The sequence below is a fragment of the Diadema antillarum genome, unplaced genomic scaffold (genome assembly GCF_040938485.1).
Source record: "Diadema antillarum isolate AM-2024a unplaced genomic scaffold, OU_Dant_1.0 seq00001210_RagTag, whole genome shotgun sequence".
Classification (NCBI taxonomy): Eukaryota; Metazoa; Echinodermata; class Echinoidea; order Diadematoida; family Diadematidae; genus Diadema; species Diadema antillarum.
Window position 1 is genome coordinate 185,620 of NW_027272003.1, and position 19,903 is coordinate 205,522.

At 37.6% G+C, this 19,903-nt stretch overlaps 1 protein-coding gene across 1 annotated transcript in view; it reads left to right on the forward strand.

Moving 5' to 3' along the window:
* LOC139744780 (unconventional myosin-Va-like) overlaps positions 1-18,964 on the forward strand; it is a gene marked incomplete at its 3' end in the record, with an annotated part of 136,149 nt that extends 117,185 nt beyond the window's left edge. The window contains exons 7-8 of the mRNA XM_071655199.1: positions 14,267-14,374; positions 18,858-18,964. Of these exons, the coding sequence (XP_071511300.1) occupies positions 14,267-14,374; positions 18,858-18,964 (215 nt within the window). The remainder of the gene's footprint in view (positions 1-14,266; positions 14,375-18,857) is intronic.
* Between the last annotated feature and the right edge of the window lie 939 nt (positions 18,965-19,903).

The window sequence follows — 19,903 nt, forward strand, 5'->3', positions numbered from 1 at the left end:
AGAGCAATACACAGGCATAGATAGACAGAGATAGAGAGATAGAGATAGAGAGATACAGAGATAGAAAGAGATAGAGATAAGGACAGAAAGATATATATATAGAGAGAGAGATAGAGATAGAAATATATAGAGATAGAGAGAGAAAGAAGAGATCAATTAGAGCAATACACAGGCATAGATAGACAGAGAGATAGAGATAGAGAGATATAGGGATAGAAAGAGATAGAGATAAGGACAGAGAGAGATATATATATAGAGAGATATAGAGATAGAAAGAGATAGAGATAAGGAGAGAGAGATGGATAGATAAGAGAGAGATGGAATGAATGTGTGTGTGTAAGGAAATAGAAGATAAATGAGATTGAGGAGATAGTATGAGAGAAAGAGAAATGAGAGTGAGTAAAAAAAAAAAAAGTAATGAGAGGTTCCAGTGAGAAAACAATGATGATAGAGGAGATAAGACAGCCAGGCTGTGACAGACAGAGAGCCTGATATATGTTTCTACGTGTTCACATAAGGGAAGAATGTAATCCTCATGTAGGTGAGTGGGTAAGCTATTTTGTTATAACAGGTGCAGTTCAGAGCTTCGAGCTACAACACGATGACAAGTAACATAGGAGCAGCGACAAACTGGAAGAGACGCTTGTGTGTTTTGGTTTTCCTTATTCAAAATGTTTGGTATTTACAGGTACATGTATACTCTAAGCCCAGAAACATTCGCGGCATGAAATTTGCGTGAGTTGGAGCTGACGGCCTTTTCACGGCATAAAACTTTAGCGAATTCTGCTGACATTTAACGCATTGTGTAGAAAAGAACTTTGGCATGCATTTTACTCTCATGAATTTATCACTAAATTCTTATAGTAGAGCAGATAAGCCGAAGAATTGTGCAAAATTTGACTAAAGCATGAAACTTTCACCATTGTTAGTACATGCTACAAGATTAATTTTAAGATCGGGAGGTAAGTCTGAATTGACCTCTGATGACCTCTAGAGGTCAATGACCTCAAAATCTAAGAAAATTGATATTTTGCGTCATTGGTTAATGATAAACACAGTAATGATGTACTAAGACTTAATTTCTGTCACAGTGAAATTGTCTTTATGTTCCACAGAGCCCTGACAGGTTTCTACCTTTGACCTCTGATGACCTCCAGAGGTCAATGACCTCAAAATGTCAGAAAATTGATATTTTGCATCATTGGTTAATGATAAAACACAGTAATGATGTACTAAAACTTAATTTTTTTCACAGTGAAATTGTCTTTATATCACACAGAGCCCTGACAGGTTTCTATCTTTGACCTCTGATGACCTCCAGAGGTCAATGACCTCAAAATGTCAGAAAATTGATATTTTAATGCGTCACTCATAACTGAAACACGATAATTATGTACTAAAAACCAATTTTTGTAAGAGGAATTGCCTCAATGTTCCACTGAGCCTTTCGAGTCAGATTTCTACCTTTGACCTCTGATGACCTCAGATGACCTATGATGAGGCCAATGACCTCAAAATGTCAGAACATTGATATTTGGTGCAATTGGTTGATGACAAACATGATTTAGATGTTATATTCATTTGTATTACAATTGAATTGTTTTCCTATTCCACAGAGCAAGAGAAATTACTCACGTGTCTCTACCTTTGACCTCTGAGGAAGGTGACAGGTCAATGACCTCAAAATATCAGAATACTGATATTCTATGTATAGTCAATGGTCAACTTTGTAATACCCGATGTACAATCATTTATGCTATAATAGAAGAATCTTGTCATTCCATGGAACATTGGTCATTAGCCTGTGCATTGTATCCAACTTTGACCTCTCAGGACAATGAGAGGTCACTGAGGTCACATGTGTAGGCTTACCTGTATTGATGTTTGGCTTCATTGGTTTAATCGTAAATGCTTAATCATGTACAAATCACGCATTGACGTTTTGATCAAAGTATGTATGCATATTCCACAGAGCATTGGTTTATAGTAACAGGTCTCTGAAATGTGAGAGGTCAATTACTTCAGAAATAAAGTTTAAGTTTCTTGAGTGATGGTAGTGACCTCAAATTGATATAACTGTTATGTTTGGGTTAGTTATGTAGACTAGCAAATATAGGCAAATATGGCCATTATCTCGACACTCGAGGAAAACAAGGCCCACGAGACTGATATACAGAGTGTTTAATCTATTCAGTGTAAGTCTCATAGATCTTTTCCCCCATTTGTTGGACTCATTATGGGAGTGGTTTGCCTAAGTGTCAAGCTCATGGGCAATATTTGCATAGTTTCCAGCTGGTGGGCCTGTATTGGCCAGTGTAAAGCTGGTGGGTTGTTACAGTATGACTGCGATGAATGACTCATGGTCCTAGAGTATACAGTCCACAGCTGCGACATCATGGACCATCTTGAAAACTTCGACATACTGTGAGGCCCAACATGCATTCCACATGAAGCAATCCTGTGTATTGCAACTAGCTATTGCCATCCGAGACCTACCCAGGGAATAGATAAGCATTCATGGCAAACCATGGAGAAAGCGGATTGTGCAAAATATTTTGGAGTTCCAATAGGAGGCTCAGCTGGAATCAAATCGCCACAGCAGCTTAAAAAGGTTATACTTCAACCAAAGACTCTCTCCAGACGAAGATACGAGTATCATAAAGTTCAGGTGTTTTGCTACTCCATGCCGCTCAGGACTGTCCTGGAATATGCATGCATCATCTGGGATCCATTCACCCAGGTGAAACATCATGAAGTTTGGAATGATCCAGAGAAGATATGCACTCTTTAGCTGCAATGACCATCATATGCAAAACAAGCAGTGTTACAGCCACACTTGAAAAACAAAACAAAGCAAAACAAAACAAAACTACAATGGCAATCCCTGTAAGAAAGTACAGCACAGGCAAATTCAGCGATGATGTTCTGCATCAAGAACCCCACAATATCCACTCCGCAGGAAGTTGTGGCTCTATTGCTGCATTCTTCAAAAAGGGTAAATGACCAAAAATGTCAGGCGTCATTTGCAAGAACACAAAGTACACTTGTAGGCCTACTCCCAAAAAAGGTGGCGGCTACTCTCGGCCACTGTCTCTTGTATCTCTTTGAAACACTTCAGGAGAGAGATACTCAATATTCAGCTCTGTTATTAAAGATACATATGTCTCTCTTTTTGTTTTTGCATTTGTTTGTTGTTTTTTGCTTCATATAGCTCTTTGGATACCTTCTTTAACCAATTAAGAAAAGGCTCCATGGCAGAATATTACAAGATTGCACAGTATAATGAAGAAGAAGAAGAAGAAGAAGAAGAAGAAGAAGAAGAAGGAGAATAGGAAACGAGATCTGCTGAGCCAATACCAATCAGTTCCATGGCAGATCTTAGTCGGCACTGCAAAGGTTTGGATGTCTCTCTCTGTTGACAAAGGATATTCTCAAGCTCCAAGTAAGTCCATGGGGTGGTTTACATTGTCTGGGCATAGAGGGTTTGGTTGGGTATATGAGGATATGATGCTTTGTTATAACAATTAGGTCTGAGATATCTGTTTTTTATGTTTGTTTTGATAATCACGCATGGATCTCCAACGAGAAAATGATAATGTGTTAGACCCAGCCGCCACCGTGTTTTTTCAATAGATTTTGATATTACAGTGTAGTTGAGAAAAAAGTAACCGCTCATTGTCCTAGATGGAAGTCAAAATTGAACTGTGTGTGGAATACTCTGCATACAATTTTGGACAAACACACACACACACACACACAAAATGCATTTTTAAAAAAATATAATTATTATTTCATAAGCAGCTGGCCATTACAAACCAATGAGACCAGACATCAATATTCTTACATTTTGATGCATATCTTTCAATATCCTCCAGAGGTCAGAGGATCATTGCTAATGTTCATGTAAAATGAGTACACGCCTTTTGAATTGCTCACTTTTATTGCTATAGAAATACACAATATGTGCATCATGTCAATCATTAAATATTGTATCAGTTTCATTTTCAGGCTTGGATTATTTTTTCTATGTACAAATGAAATCGTGGCAAAGTAAACAACTTTCACATCAAAATATAAACGAGAATACTAAAAAAGAAATAGATGTAATAAAGTGCAAGGCAAATACCAGGCCTACATCATCTTAAGGTATACAGGTGAAGGAAATCACCTTATTGATAAACAATTTACTTGACTGGGATAGCGACCACTGAACAATATTGTTTCTTAAAACTCTCTCTTCTTTTCAACAAGTGGAATAAAACACATGCACATACCGGGGCATCAGTTTGGAGGAGGGGTGGGGTGGTGGCAGGGATAGTTGACCCCCACCCCATTAAATTCTGAGATGTGGACTATGTTTTGTTGTTGTTAGTTTTTGTTGTTGTTTTTGTTTTTTGCTTTTTAGACAGAAAACTGCCCAAGTTTTTCACTTTAAGTGTGCATCGGATTGTTAAAATTTAATTCTGAAATGCAAAATCTCCCTTCTGTGAGAGGAGATATCTCCTTTCGATAGACTCCTTCCCCCTGCTTGGTTCCTTCCACAGATAAAACATACTTTGGGGAATGATAATTTCCCTTATTCTAGGAAAAATGTTTTTAAGAGATATTTTTATTTGAATTCCAAAGATGAAAAGGCTTTCCTATATATGCACGATTGTTCATTTTGAAGGGCAAGAGGCATTTGCCCCGCCTCCCGAGAAAATATGGGAGGGGGAATGGTGGGGACATAAAACTTTGCCTCCAAGTATTTCCTGAGATGGAAAATTTTTTTCTTCACTTTTTTGACAGAAAATGAATTGTCACTGAACATTTCAGCTATAGTATGCACCAGATTAAAAGGCAGAATCTCCTTTGCACACCCCCTCCCCCACACTATCTTTCGTTATGTCCCCTTCCATATACGCTCAGTGCTTTTGTCCCATTTTTGTTCTATATCATCACAAAGTATGTACTAGATCTTTACTTTCAGTTCCGACATATTAAAGAAAATCCCTCTTGTTGGAGGGGGTAGTGTATCTTTCAATTAACAATACTTCCTCGGTTTCTACCCTTAGATTTGGTACACTCCTTTTACTGATAATTTCCCAAATATTCCATCATAAATGTGTATACTAGATTTTTTTTTTACATTTCTATTCTTACTGCAAAGGCTCCCTCGCATGGGAAGGATTGGGGGACAGCCCCTTTCATACCCTCCTCTCGCTGTATCAACCTCTCCTCCATGCATTGATTATGGCTACACATTTGGGTATGGACTTTTTTTTTTCACAATGGTAGTTCAACCAAGAGTGGCACGAGATCATTGAATTGCAAACAAAAGAATGTAAAAGCTCCATAATGTGGGAGGGGGATACCTCCACCCACATCCTTCTGTCGACTGGTCTCCCTCCATAGATGGCTGACTTACTACACCTTTTTGATACAAATTTCGAGGTATTCCTTCAAAAGTGCCTGTGTGCCAGGTCGTTGAATCTCATTTCTCAAAATACAAGAGCTCTCTCGAATGGGAGTGGAATACCCTACCCTCGCCAACGCTGCGCTTGCTGGGTTCCCATCCATATAGACTTGGTACACCTTGGTGATCCATAATTTTCCAAATATTCCCCAAAACGTATGCATCAGATTCTTAAAAAAAAAAAAAAAAAACTTCGTCTTTGGGAGGAGGGTATGTGAGATGCGCCCACACACCATCAACTTCCGTACAAGTGATGACGCACACATTAAACAAGAGCTACACTGAATCACTGATTTCAGGTCTAAACCTGCAAAAATCCAATCCCCCACCCACATCCTCCCCCTCCCCCTCCGCTTCATTCCTTTGCACCATGAACTTATGCTTTTACATATTTTCCAAGTTCCCCCCCCCCCACGTGAAAACAGATCGACACCCCTTGCTCTGTGCACATACCCGACTTAGATAATTACTTGAAAAGTTCTGCGGAATGAGTAGCCACTTTTTTGGTAACAGAAATGCATGGTTTGTAAGCCCTACATTATAAACAATTATTAACTATTAACTATCGCAATATCAATATTAACATCCTCACATTTCATTCGAGGTATTTGACCTTGTGTGATTTTCATAGGTGAACGGTAATGGCTCGTTAATAAACAGGGCCTACGAGTGCTCTCTAGAACATCATCATGTTTACCGTTGATGATGCCAAACTATTCTGATACTTTGAGGTCATTGAACTCTCGAGATCATCAGAGGTCAAAGGCAGAAACTCGTCTGTGTGCCTTGGAATATGAAGACGATGTCATTGTACACAGATATGCTTGTTTTGTACATCTTTACCAATGATGTCATACTTCAATATTCTGATATTCTGAGGTCACTGACCTCTCAAGGTCATCAGAGGTCAAAGGTAGAAACCTGTCTGCTCTTTAGAATATGAAGACAATTTCATTGTAAGACAGATATGCTTGTTTTGTACATCTTAACAATGGTTACCATTAACCAATAACATCACAGATCAATATAATATTTTGAGGTCATTGACCTCCAAAGGTCATCAGAGGTCAAAGGTTAAAACCTGTCAAAGCTCTGTGGAATCAGAAAATGGTTTCCCTGAAGTATAGATGCATGTTTAGTGAATTATAACCACATATATCATTCACAAATGTCTAAAAACATCGATATTTTGATATTTAAAGTTCATTGACCTCTGGAGGTCATCAGAGGTCAAAGGTAAAAACCTTTCAGTGCTCTGTTGAATCTGGAAATGATTTCTCGGTGGTATAAATGCATGTTTAGTGCAACATAACCACATATATCATTCGCAAATGTCTAAAAACATCGATTTTCTGATATCTAAAGTACATTGACCTCTGGAGGTCATCAGAGGTCAAATCAGACTTACCTCCCGATCTTAAAATAAATCTTATGGTATGTACTAACACTGGTGAAAGTTTCATGCTTTAGTCAAATTTTGCACAATTCACGTGATTTTGAGGGCTTATCTGCTCTACTATTAAAAGTTTCATACATGCGAAAATTTCTAGTTTTACAGTAGACGGATTTGCTATGAAAGCAATAAAGGGATCAATGTACGGTTGCACAAGTATGATTGAAAATAGTGCTACAGCAACAACATTATGGACTAGCTTTAGTTGACAGAGTTGTACGGATTTATGTATGTTTGATAATGATAGTCATGTTGAAAGGGATTAAGTGAAAGTAAAATGTAGAAAGTGTGTGCTGATATGCATAAACTTGCTATGAATCAAAGCAATGAAATATAGATATCACCACGTTTGAGAAAGCCGAATTCCTAATGGGTAACCCTTCTCGTACCAGATACAGTGTACACAGATTCCCAGCCAAGTAGTAATTTCAGTGACACAGTTGAGTCGGGTACGTTGTCAGTCATATTGGATCACCAGTCCACCAATCCCAAGTGCTGATGAATTAATCACTAATTTCCTTGACGATGGCAGTGCAAAGTCTCACAGTACGGGAGGAGGAGTCACAGAGAGCAGCAGTACTTTCTCCATGCTGGTAATAACATTCTCTGCTGCAAAAGTGCAAAATTTCAAGCACTTTGACACACTCGTACAAGCATACAAATTCCTCCGTATGCATAGACTTAATCATGGATTGTTCCAATGCAAAGTCTTGATAGTACATTTAATGCTAATTGACTCAAATCCACTAAGATTTGATAACACAAGGGGAGAATAAGTGTGTTCTAATATCTTCAATATTTTAGTGTTTGCATTTTTTTTCTCCTGTTTACTGGGTAGAATGTCCTCTTATTGATAGTTGGTCTGATCTATGATGATTATGATTTGAACATTTTTGTTTGTCCAATCATGATAAAGATGTCTTCCTTTTTTTTTTTCTTCAGAGTAGCTCATGTTTCGAGTAACGAGTAATTTGAAATCAAGTGTATGAATTCCTGTTATGTAACAAAGAAATTTTCATCAAAAGAAAAGAAATAAATAGTAAATGCGATGTTTATACTGGTTCTGGGCAATAAACTGGGAACACTTCACAGCTATAGCACGCAAAGGTCAATGGAATGTAATTTCAATGACACACTCAGCACTGTTGCTAGTCAAACATAGTTTACTGAAGTAATGCAGATCTTATGATAAGTAAACCAAGTTTGACCAAATAAAGAGTTTTCTGCACTCGTGTGCCATGTAGAAGTGCACCCGAACTTGCATGACCTTTTCTCGCATGTTCGATAACTACAGAAAGAAAAAGAGAGACGGAGAAAGAAAGAGTGAGAGCAGTGTTAGGAGAGCACGTTAGAACAGAGAAATGAAATTGCAATCATTTACATCATTAGCTGGTTTCCTAGCATCTGACAGAAGGGGAAATATATACAGATGTCACAGACAATTTTTAGGCCTTGCTGAGGTTGGTTTTCCACAGTTTACCGAAACCGCGATTCATTTGCGTCAGTTCCATAGCCTCTTGCTGATAGTCACTCGCCTACACGCAAATGGTGGATATTGATAATATAGTTTCCATGATTGGTGCCTACTCAGTGACATGCAAACATTTTCTAGAGATGGCTAAGGGGGGGGGGGGTGCTGCACTGGGTTTTTTGTTTTTGATTTTTCTAGAATGTTCTACTTCCTCTGTGGGCGCATTATATAGACCATGACTGACATGGGAGGAAGCACACGGAATGTTCCACTGGAAGGTTTGGAAGTGCTATGGAGGGACTAGTAACCCACCCAAAATAGCATTTCAAACCTTGAGGCTAGAACATTCTGCATGTTAATTTTTTTTTTCAATCATTTTCTGCTGCACAGTGCGAGTTAGTCAAGGTTCTTAAAGAATGTGCATAACTTAAAATTGAAACTGAATTTTTGGTTGTAGCTATATTCCTAGCACCACTACAAAGTTCACAGTGTGCACAGTGCAGATTTTGCGTTTTGTGCCCACAGTGTGTACACTTTAAATTGTCATGGCGTCAGTGAAGATTTCGATCTGGGTATTCCTTAAACATTTTATACTACTGTTTTAAACTGTATTGTTAAAACTTGTGGATAGGAGTTATTGTAGAAGAGTTATCTTTGCAGTGTCATTAAGTTCTATGATTTGCTTTGGTATTGTCTGTACTTTAATGTATTTTATTTGTTTATTTATTTTGTTTATTTTATTAATATCTTTTTTTGTGCTTCAGTGTTAACTAGTCAGTCCCAAGAATAGTATAATGTAAATATGTTCTTTGGTTCCGCTTTTACCTTTTTTTAAGTGTGCAACTTTATGAAATTCCTTACTTTGATATTTGTTCTATGTATAATTATCATATCTATGTCACAAGTCATTGAAGGAAGTCACCATCATTTTTGCAGAACCTAATTTTTCCTGTTGTGCTTATTTTGCTGTGATTTCATAATAAATTTAAAATGATATATGAACCACAGATCCATTGCTCTGGTGGTAATCAGACATTAGAATAAAAGAATGAATATTATTGTTTGAAAATCAGTGTATTCTGAAAGAACCATATCTCACAGCAAAGTCATCGTCATCTAATCAATTGATATTATTGATATATCTTCCGAGTATTTTTATTGAATGTCATCTCCCACAACCTATCTGAAACTACCCTGATAGTGCTATGTCGGTGATGGTCGCTACCTTCAATGCCCTGTAGTGATAATCTTGTAATTCTTTTGAGAAATTCTGATGGTAGTTGTAGCCAGTATTATTTCTTTTATTAGTTGGTATTTGTGAAGATGCATATTTGGTGATAATCTCTCATGATCAGTCCCCTTTCCACATCACCTTTCACTCATCATTTTTTTCCCTCATGCACTGCCATTGTTTCGCTCTTGATCTCATTCTCGCCGTCTCTCTGTCCTTCTGTCTCTCTGTATGTCTATCTCTGTCTGTTTGTTTCTCTGTTTCTCTCTGACATTATACCCGACCTTTTCATCGCCTGTACGTGTGTCGTACGTGTTTTGCTTTGATCCCCCCACGCAGGTGAAGCCACCGATTTCTTCTACACGAACCAAGGTGCTGAAAACAAACCACGGGTTTGATTTCATCTTGCCCTCCCACTCGTATTAATCTCTCAATAAAGTCTTTATCAATAACTCTGTGTCGTAATTTTCGTGTTAATCTCACCTCTTTTTTTATGTGTTGAATGGACATGCCTGTAATCACTGGTACACTCACACTGAAAAGTTAATATTTATTATTATTATTATTATTATTATTATTATTATTATTATTATTATTATTATTATCATTATTATTATTATTATTATTATTATTATTATTATTATTATTATTATTATTATTATTATTATTATCATTATTATCATTATTATTATGATGATTATGATTATGATTATTATTTTTTGATTTTTGATATTTGATTTTTGATTTGATTTTTTTGTTTTGTTAAAGTTTTACTGAAATGCAGCATGCTAAAAAAAAAGTCGTCATTTGTTTTCAGGGCAGGTCCTGAGACTAATGTCTGAAGATTAACTTGAAAATGAAAGAGTAGTGTCATAGCATGCTCCTATTGTAATCCATGTTTACTTATTTGTCTGCTCTTGGTGGCTCCGTACTAGCTGTATTTTTGTGATATCTATATGTTAGTTTTACTTTGCATGCAGGCATCTTTGTGTTACACCAGTATCTATACTTGATATATTTATTACCATTTTCACGCCATGAAAGAAAAATTGTGCGATAGAAAACACAACCTTGTTATGATTTCATTTTTACTTTTATGATTTTCTCATCAACATTGTTTTTATCCACCAAGCCAAATTCTGAATTGTTTTAAACATCAACATGCTTATACTCCTGTCCTCTGTAAATCATGTACATTTATATGAAGCCATGAATATGTATAGGAGAAACACTGTTTGAGGGTTTGTTTAAATTTTACACCTTTTTCAGGTGTGATAGGGAATAAAGAAAGGATTAGAGAGGTTCTCAGCATTTTAGAATGCCTATGAAAGCTATTTTTGAGTTTTGGGCCAATTTTCAGAAATGATGTGGGCGTTATGGAAAATACAGAATGCCAGTGGCTGTAGTGGTTATCAATATTTGACGTGACTTGAGTCTGTGTAGTGTTTAAAAAAAAGTAAATGTGATAAAATGTCCAATTTGGGTGACAAGTGCAAAGGTTGAAACTGACCTTAAATAATGAAAGAAAATAGAATAAAGAAAACAGATTTTTGATGTGTGCATCTGATTTTATTAATCTATTTAAAACAACAAGGCTGTTGAAGATTGTGTGCTTTCTATCTGTGTAACAGAGCATCCTTATATTACTGGACATCTATTTTGGAGAGATGGGGAATGTTGCTAAATTCAACTAACTCACCACCCTGGGGATGAGACTCACTAAATTTTTGGTACTTTGGCTCTCTTCCTGTGCCTTTCTGACAACACAACTGATTCTTGTGTCAATCGGGAGTTTTATACAAACCTTCGCTTCTGGTTAAAAATGTATGCATTGTTCACATGTCTCATGTCGGATGGTGATTTACATTGTACACTCTATACACATTGCAGATGTATGTCCTGCAAAATTATATGTTGCACTTGCTGGTAAACCAACAGATGAATTTATTCTGCCTCTTATGTAGATGCTTATTAGACCACCATTTAGCCATAAAAAACAAGTATTTCAAAACTTGTGAAGTTACTGGCAGTAGAATCAGTAAATAAGTAGGTGTGATTATGAGTGAATATGTCATATTGTTGTGACCGTGCCTGTGTCTCTGTGTGTGTGTTTGTAGTACAATATACGTTAAAGAAACATGATGTGTCATGTTATTGTACTCTGTGAAAGTTTTCTAAAAGGCATTCATGGCTAATTTATTGAGCCCTCAAAATTATAGCAAGTAAATAAAAAAGCCAGAGATATTGCCTGTTACAGTGGTGGTTTGTGCTCGCTGTTACAATGGCATCGCAATGTATACATATGTTTGTCTGAAAATGTTAACTGAGAATGTCATGAAAATATATGTTAATGCAGCATATGTTTTATGTCATTAGATATAGATAGTTTAGCTGCATCCAAAGTCATGTGTATTGCAGTAAAAGTTCTCCCTCTATCCCCAATAGTTGATCATATGATTACTCATGGTAACCACTCATAAAACTGTATACATTCAATGTAAGTTGATATTGCATCTCATAGTTCTCAAAGAAAAAACAACAACAACCAGTGCAGCCAAATAGAAGAAAATAGTGGTACTACCATGCTGGTATCGAAACTATTATATGCATTGGGGAAAATTGAAGGGATAACAGATCTTCAATTGAAATTTGACTTTATTCGTGAATGCAAAAAATTCTGTTGCTTTTGCCTTCAATGGTTACATTTCCTTCGTCAAGTTAGTAAAGTGCCAGAATTATGAATTCAAAGCAGATATCATTAGCCACACACACAATAAAGAAACAAATTGACACACAATGAACAAACAAACATACATGCCAAAGTGAATCAATCCCTGGCTATTTCCTTTGGTGCAAAATTGATGATGTTTCTTTTTCTGATTTTTTTTTTTTTTTGAGATCTTTATGACAATGGGTAATATTACATATGATATAATCTGCATTCTCTTTTGGGGCATGGCGTATCTATGCTTTTGTTTGTATTCATTTTTAAAATCTTGGTTATATGGCAGACTTTGTCGCACCACATCAATACCTATTTTTATGCGCAGGTTATGATAATCAAGTACATTTTAGTGCGATATATCAATTGTCAGAGGCATTCTGCTCATGAATGAATTTGTCTTTGTGCTCCCAGTGAATAACCTGGACATGAATTTCTGTCTCTGTGACACGAAGGTGCATCCTACTGACTCCTCGTTACATTTCCTTTGATACATTCGTCTGTGTTTCGTGATTAAATGAGAATGCTAACCACGGTTGGTGTTGCGTTCATGGTGCCTCTCACCTTTTCACACTAACACCCCACAACCCTTGTCTCCCTCAACCTATTGAGCCATTCTACCCAAAGTTTTGTGAAAAGCTTCAGACTCAGTCGACTCTTTTTGTAATTTTCCATGTTGCCAGGTTTTGTAATGTATTCCCAAGTCACCCCTTTCACTGCATGGTGCATTCAACACTATAACAGTTGATGGTTGTTTTTCGTCATTATTGTCAATGTATTAATCATTAAATCTTATTATCCTCTGAGTTGAGTTTATCATGGATATACATGTATGCTTCAACTATTCTTTGGTGACAACTTTTTAGTCATTTTGCTGATGATTATAACCTGATCTATTTCACACCTTGTATTCTTCATGGTTCCAGATACTTTATTGCCTTAATGTATTTACTTCAGGGCGAAACAATATTGCTTTTAATGGCATGGTGCTCATCAAATTTCTTGAATAAATGAGTCATGTCATCCTATGGGAATCAGTAGCATAATTCCCCATATTAGTTAATTAACCAAGTATTTTTTTTTTTTTTTTTTTGGGGGGGGGGGGATCCTCCCCAATACAAACTCAAACACACTGTAATATTATAGAAGGAATCTGCAGAAATTTATTCCACGAGTATGATTTTCTCCCCAAACAAATAAATTTCATGTTGATTATGATGGAGGAATCTTTGCTTTCAAAGAAAAATGTGAAATATCTGTCGCATGTAATCCTAAAAAAAGAATGTTAGGTCGGCAAGAAATTAGTCATATTGTTTCAATGGACAAACAAAGACTAGGCCCTCACCACCCCCCCCCCCCCCCATTTGTCTTTTATGACCCTGATATAGATTGTCAGTTATGAAGAGGTAAAGTTTATGTTTCTGTAAAGGCCAGAATGAAAAACCCAACATCTCTGTGTATTTGTGTTTTTGCACACACACAAAAAATGAGCGTACAACTCAAAGAAAAACAAATTACCATATTGGAATATTTGTTTTCCTCCACTCAAACAAAAGATGATAAATGGATTGAAAGACATGGATAGGATTTGAAGCTTAAAGAGGGAGGAGAAATTGTCATGCCTGTTTTATTGGAATGCTCCCGGGAAGTCAGAATAAAAAGCAATGCAGTGTGTTGACAAGAAACTAACCAAGATCGTTGGGTTGATGTTCCTTAATTTTTGCTTGTGGTCGCACTCACAGCACTTGAAAAGCACCTGGGCAGAAAACAAGTTACGCATCAATATATGGCAAATCAATATTGTTATTTCACTATCAAAATAGGATCCGATTTGATAACAAGCAATAGCTGTTTGTTTACTTTTCTACCCCTGATCACACCCCTACTTCCAAATGGACTCGCCCTAACTCTCGCATGTTTTTCTTTGTCTTTAGGAGATCCTGATGAGTTCTTCTACACCAGTCAGGGGGAAGCGCCTGTTGTGGATGGCATCGATGACAAGAAAAACTTTGAGGAGACCAAGGAGGCATTCAGATTACTGGGTAAGCTCTTAGAAAAGAATTAGAATTAGAAATAAATCAGTTCTTACTGAAGAAAGAGACCATAGTATGTACTCAAACCAAAGATGGAAAAATCTGAGCTGTTGTTAGGAGCTCATGCCTCTTTTAAGATTGACCCTTGACCTCATGTGAACTTTGGAGGCTGTAGATGAAAAGCAGAAAGGCAATGACTGCACAAGTAAGAGGTCTTGATGACATACAAAGTGTTTGAGCACCCCCCCCCCCCCCCCCCCTCATCGCTGAGCACCTCATTTTGAGAGAATCTGTTCAGACTTTTGACCACTCATGGCTGCTGGTTTATCTCAACCACCTCATCCCTTTCTCCTCCCAGTTCCTTTCCTCCATAAAATTTGTGAGGGCACTCGAGTGCCTGCACTGTACTAGGGTCCAATAACATTTCTTATTCAGCAAAATAATGGAATTATGGACCTCCTTTTGAAAAGAAAAATGGTCTCCAAGGGCTATTTTTTCTCTCTTTCTCTAGACAAAGTAAAGCATTGTGGATGCCAAGCACTTTTAACCAAGTTAAGTGCCTCAGAGATGCGGCAGTGCTTTGGTTATGACATCACTCTGACATATAGTTATGAGGCTCAAGATTTGCGGAGAGTCTGTGGCAAATCCTATTAGAATTGTAATGATTTAATGTAAGTTGAAGGACTTCATCCACAGTGCACTTTTTGGAACAATTTCTGTTAGGCTTCAAAGTACAGTAAACCATTGGAAGTATAGTGCAATAGTCTACAGAAAAGCAAAGGTCAGCCCTCCGTGGGTCTTGTTCTGTTCAGAAATTTTTTGATCCCTTTTTTGACTCTAGGGGACACTAAATTTTCTGAGAAAGTAATGTTTGTTGGGAGGTTCCTGGCAGTGACATGTGAACTGTGTAACCTCTTCATGTTTATACGACTACAAAACCTAATGCTGTGTAGAATCGTGACTATTTAATTCCCCATAAGCGTATTGGAAGCTGAGCTGCCGTCTTCATTAATTCAATTCCATCAACAGAATGTTCTAAAGTTCTACCATGTCTTGACATGGTATCCACAGTTGAAGGAGGCGGGGGGGGGGGGGGGGGGGGGGGGGGGGGGGGCTAGGTTAGTTGATCTGAGTGATGTACAAGAAGTCAAAAGTTTACACATGATTTAACCTGTAGATTGTTAGTGAATGACCTCTTTCACTTTCTTGAATCAAGTTCGGCTGATGTATCCCTGACAAGAACAATTAAAAGCCATCGTTTCCCTGATTTGATTGCGTTACACGCGAACTGTATAGGCATTGAATTGAACAGGCTAACCTTGACAGCTCACATATTTCTGTTTCCATTTTGAAATCATGTGATAAAGCAGTGAATCAGTAAAAGTTTCAGCACATTCCTAAGATATTTATGCCTCCTTGAAAAAAATCTTTTTTCCTGAAAAGTGACTGCTCTTAGTCATCACGGCAAATTCTGATTCTTCATATGGCTCCGGATCAGCAACATTTCAAGACATCAAATCTCTAGAGAAAGATGCTTCAATGATGAAATGTTCGTTTATCGTGGTTTTTGCCCCCCCCCCCCCCCCCCCTTCCCTTCCCTATTGATAAGAAGTCCCATGAAATATCTTTCATAACTTTCACAGCTGAATGACATATTCAACCACAACAAGAGTGGGTGAAAAAGAAAAAAAAAATCATAAAAGGGAAAGTTGTTTCCATCACAAAACCTCTCTCTAAAGAATTTGTCTGCTCGATAATCTGCAAGAAATTTCTCAACTTCTCTGAAGCCTTTCCTTTTTTCCTCGTTAGATTGTAAGAAAGTATAGGGGGCTGACAGATTGACACCCCAACACATTGAATGTGACGTAAGTCAGCCATTTAACAGGGGAACTCAATTTGCATAATTTATTCACACTTCCCTTCAAGAGATCTCTAGAGGGAGCTCTTCGAGGGATGGTGTCTCTGTCCTTGGACTCCCAAAACGCAGGAAATACAAACTGTCAGCTTAATTCCACATGTCAGCACTCTGGAACAGAGCTCTAGGAAGGGATTTAAATTCTCAAGTCATGTTGTATATAACTGAGAGAGGGAGGAGGGAAAAAAAAAGATGCTTCATGGCAATGTCTTAATTCCTTTAAAATTGTCATGAAAATCTAGACTAGTACTTGCAGATTGTTCTGTCAGAGGTATGATTGTGAAAATATCGTGTTAAAATCACAAGGGACAGTTTCCCTATACTGCAGTAGAGTTTCTGCTGGTGTGTATCTTGGGCACAGCAGTGAAGATGCTGTCTGAATGTACTACAGCTAATATAATGTGGCAAGAACTTAGCTCAAGTAATTTGGCAAAATATGAGAAGTTTAGTCCATTTGTAGAGATTTGAAACCATTCATCAGCTCTGCCACACAGTAGGAGATAGTTCAGCTACCTTCCCATCAACCTTCAGAAGTTTATGCAACCAGCAAATTATTTCAGAAGAATTTCTGCAGTGTCACACAGGCCCTTTAAAGGCAGGTCTTTGGGCATGTGTGACCGCTTTTGCTGGCAGACAGTCGCATGTCATCACATCTGACAGTCCAGGGAGTGGGATTATCAGGGTCAGCTGTAAAAAGACGTAAGAGACGGAGGCGGAAAGGAAATGGGCGGTGTGTATCCGAAACTGGGTCAGCGTACACTTCACGCCACATTTCTTTGGTGTCCCTCCACCCTGGTGTACCCCATACAGCAGGAGCAGAACCGAGAAAGAGAAAGAAAGAGTAGAAAAGCGACAGACAGAAAAAATATAGATCAGACTCTACAGACAAGTGACATATAGGGAGACATACTCATTGACGAAGATACAGAGATGGCACAGATAGACAGAAAACAAGCAGGTAATATGATGGGGTGATGTCGTCAATGAAAGCGGGGCATCGCCTTGTGATTGGAATCTGCTGTGAAAACGTAAAGTTTTTACAGAAAACATGGAGTGAGTCAGAGCAACTTGATATGCGCTTGCCTCAAATTCGGCTTCCTCCCACTCAAACACGTCCGTCATCATCTCTCCATGAAGGCGAGGTGTGAAGGCGTATCAAATGGTATCCACCCATCCTCACGCTATTTATTCTAGCATGGCTGGACCTGTCAATGCACGGTACACACCCTGTATGTCAAAGCTGGGAGGTTCCACCTCCCCGGTCAAAGCAAGATCATTGCCAGCCATTCCGCAACAGCTATTTCTTTCAATTTCATATTTATACTTTGCTACCAAATTGTACCTCAGTCTATTGGGCTTAGGAAGTTAGCCAGGTACTTGTTCTTGAACCCTTAAGACCCCCTTCCTATCCTTGTCATTTGATGAAAATATTTCCTAAACGCAGTCTGGCTAATAAAAAGGATATAATGAGTTATGACTCGTGGAATATGAAAATAGATTCAGATTAAATAGGAGCAAGTCTCTTGACATATTTTGTTTTATGAGGAAGATGAAATGTGACAACATGAAATGTCATTTTACAGACCATATGGCTGAAATGATATTTATTAGTCTGTGCCAGTCTTAAATGTTACAGACATGCCTTCTGAATTATGATCATAAATTGATGCATTCTGTATGTTTTTTATTCTTCATTTTTCTATTGTCTGGCAATGTTTATTACTTGGGACATTGAACCACTTCTGGTCATTTCTTCTCCTTTATTTTTTTTTAATCTGAAAGCAGCTGAATGCTATATATAAAGGCATTCTACCAATTTCTACCCATTTCCTTGCTACACTGAAAAATGTGGAAATAATCTAACCATGGTTACTCATCATCTTCATTTCCTTAACCTCCTCGAAACCATCGTATCAAAATGATGATGGCATTGTATACAAAGTGGTCGCTGATGGGAGCGAGAGACTTACTGAGTTTCTGTTCGGAGCTGAGTCAGCTGCCACAACCAGACATGATGTCATGTGACTGGTAGTCTTCCTTCAAGTCTGTAGATAATTTTGCCCATTTCCTTTGGATGCCCTTTACAAGGTGAAACAAAAGAAGAAAAAATCAAACATCTGTGAAAGCAGGTCTGGGTCATGAAACTAGTAACGTCTTCTCGACAGAGGAGGTCCTTTATTCATTTTTTCCTCCCCCCTTCTCGATCCATGCATTCCTGTAATAGTGAATCAGTCGAAATGCATGGAGTAGCATGCTGGTCTTGTTTCTAAGCAAATATTTGAATTGGAATTGATAGGACTTCAAGGTACACACGATGAGATAAATACTATTTGAGTTAAGGATTCACGTCTTATACAAAAAAGATTTCACTCCCTATGGAATTACAGTGCATGTGACACACACTGTTAAGTATTAGTGTATTAAATCCATTATTACATTCAATTGATAGTTAGAGACAATATTAATAGTTTGTCCTGACCGGATGAATATATCATGATCACCACAACCACAACAATCGCTGACATATGAATTATGATTTAAGATATGATATCATTTTTTTTCTGTCCTCTAATCCAGGCTTCAAGGAAGACATGATGAAGCAGATTTTCCGCATCATCGGCGCCGTTCTTCACTTTGGCAACGTGGATATCAGGCCAGACCAGCATGAGAGCAGCAAGATTGAGGTGTGCAAAAAAGAAGAAAAAAACAGAAATGTATGATTTTAGGTATTAAAATGATAACAAGACAGCTGGGAATGTCCTGTTGTGATATCTGATGAGAAGATAAGAAAGACAATGAAAGCAACTACTGTAAAACATGATGTATTCGAGACATGAAATTTTTGCGAATTGGAGCCAACGGCCTTTTTTGCGCCATTAAATTTTTGCGAATTGCCACTGGCACTCTATGCATATAGTGCAGAGAAGAATTTTCACGTGCATTTTAATTTCGCGAATCTTGGCGCTCACGAAATTTGTGAAATTCAAATGCACGCGAACATTCCTTGTTTTACAGTAGTTGCCAAAAATGATATGAGGAAGATCTAAGGTCAAGGTCAAAGGCCACCAAAAGTTAAAATGCCATCTTTGGGCCATAAATTCTATTAGGTAGAAAGTCCAATGATAGTGTTATTTGGTACCGATATAATGCATAGAAGTAAATCAAAAGATATTTCCTTTATGAAGATACGGTTTAAAGGGATGGTACAGTATTGGTGGAGATGAGAATTGGGCTTTTAACTTTTTGCGACGATACCAAGAAAACACTTATGATATAGTACAGAGCATACTATTTTAAGTGGAATTCAAAGTTTATATGATGAAAAACCGGTGTGGAATGACTGAAACATCCAAAAACAAAGTAAAACAAAGTGATCGTAATAAAGTGTGGGTCCCACACTTTACTAGAATCGCTCTTTTTTGGATATCTCAGCCATTTCAAAACCAATTTTCATCAAATAAACGTTGAATTCCTCATAGAATTACATGCTCTTTCATATTTCATAAGAGGTTTCTCATTATCTCACCAAAAAATGTTAGAAACCCGAAATTAGGTCTCAACCAAAACTGTACAATCCCTTTAAGATCAATCCTTGGTCAGTCAGTGGTGGAGATCAGTGAATC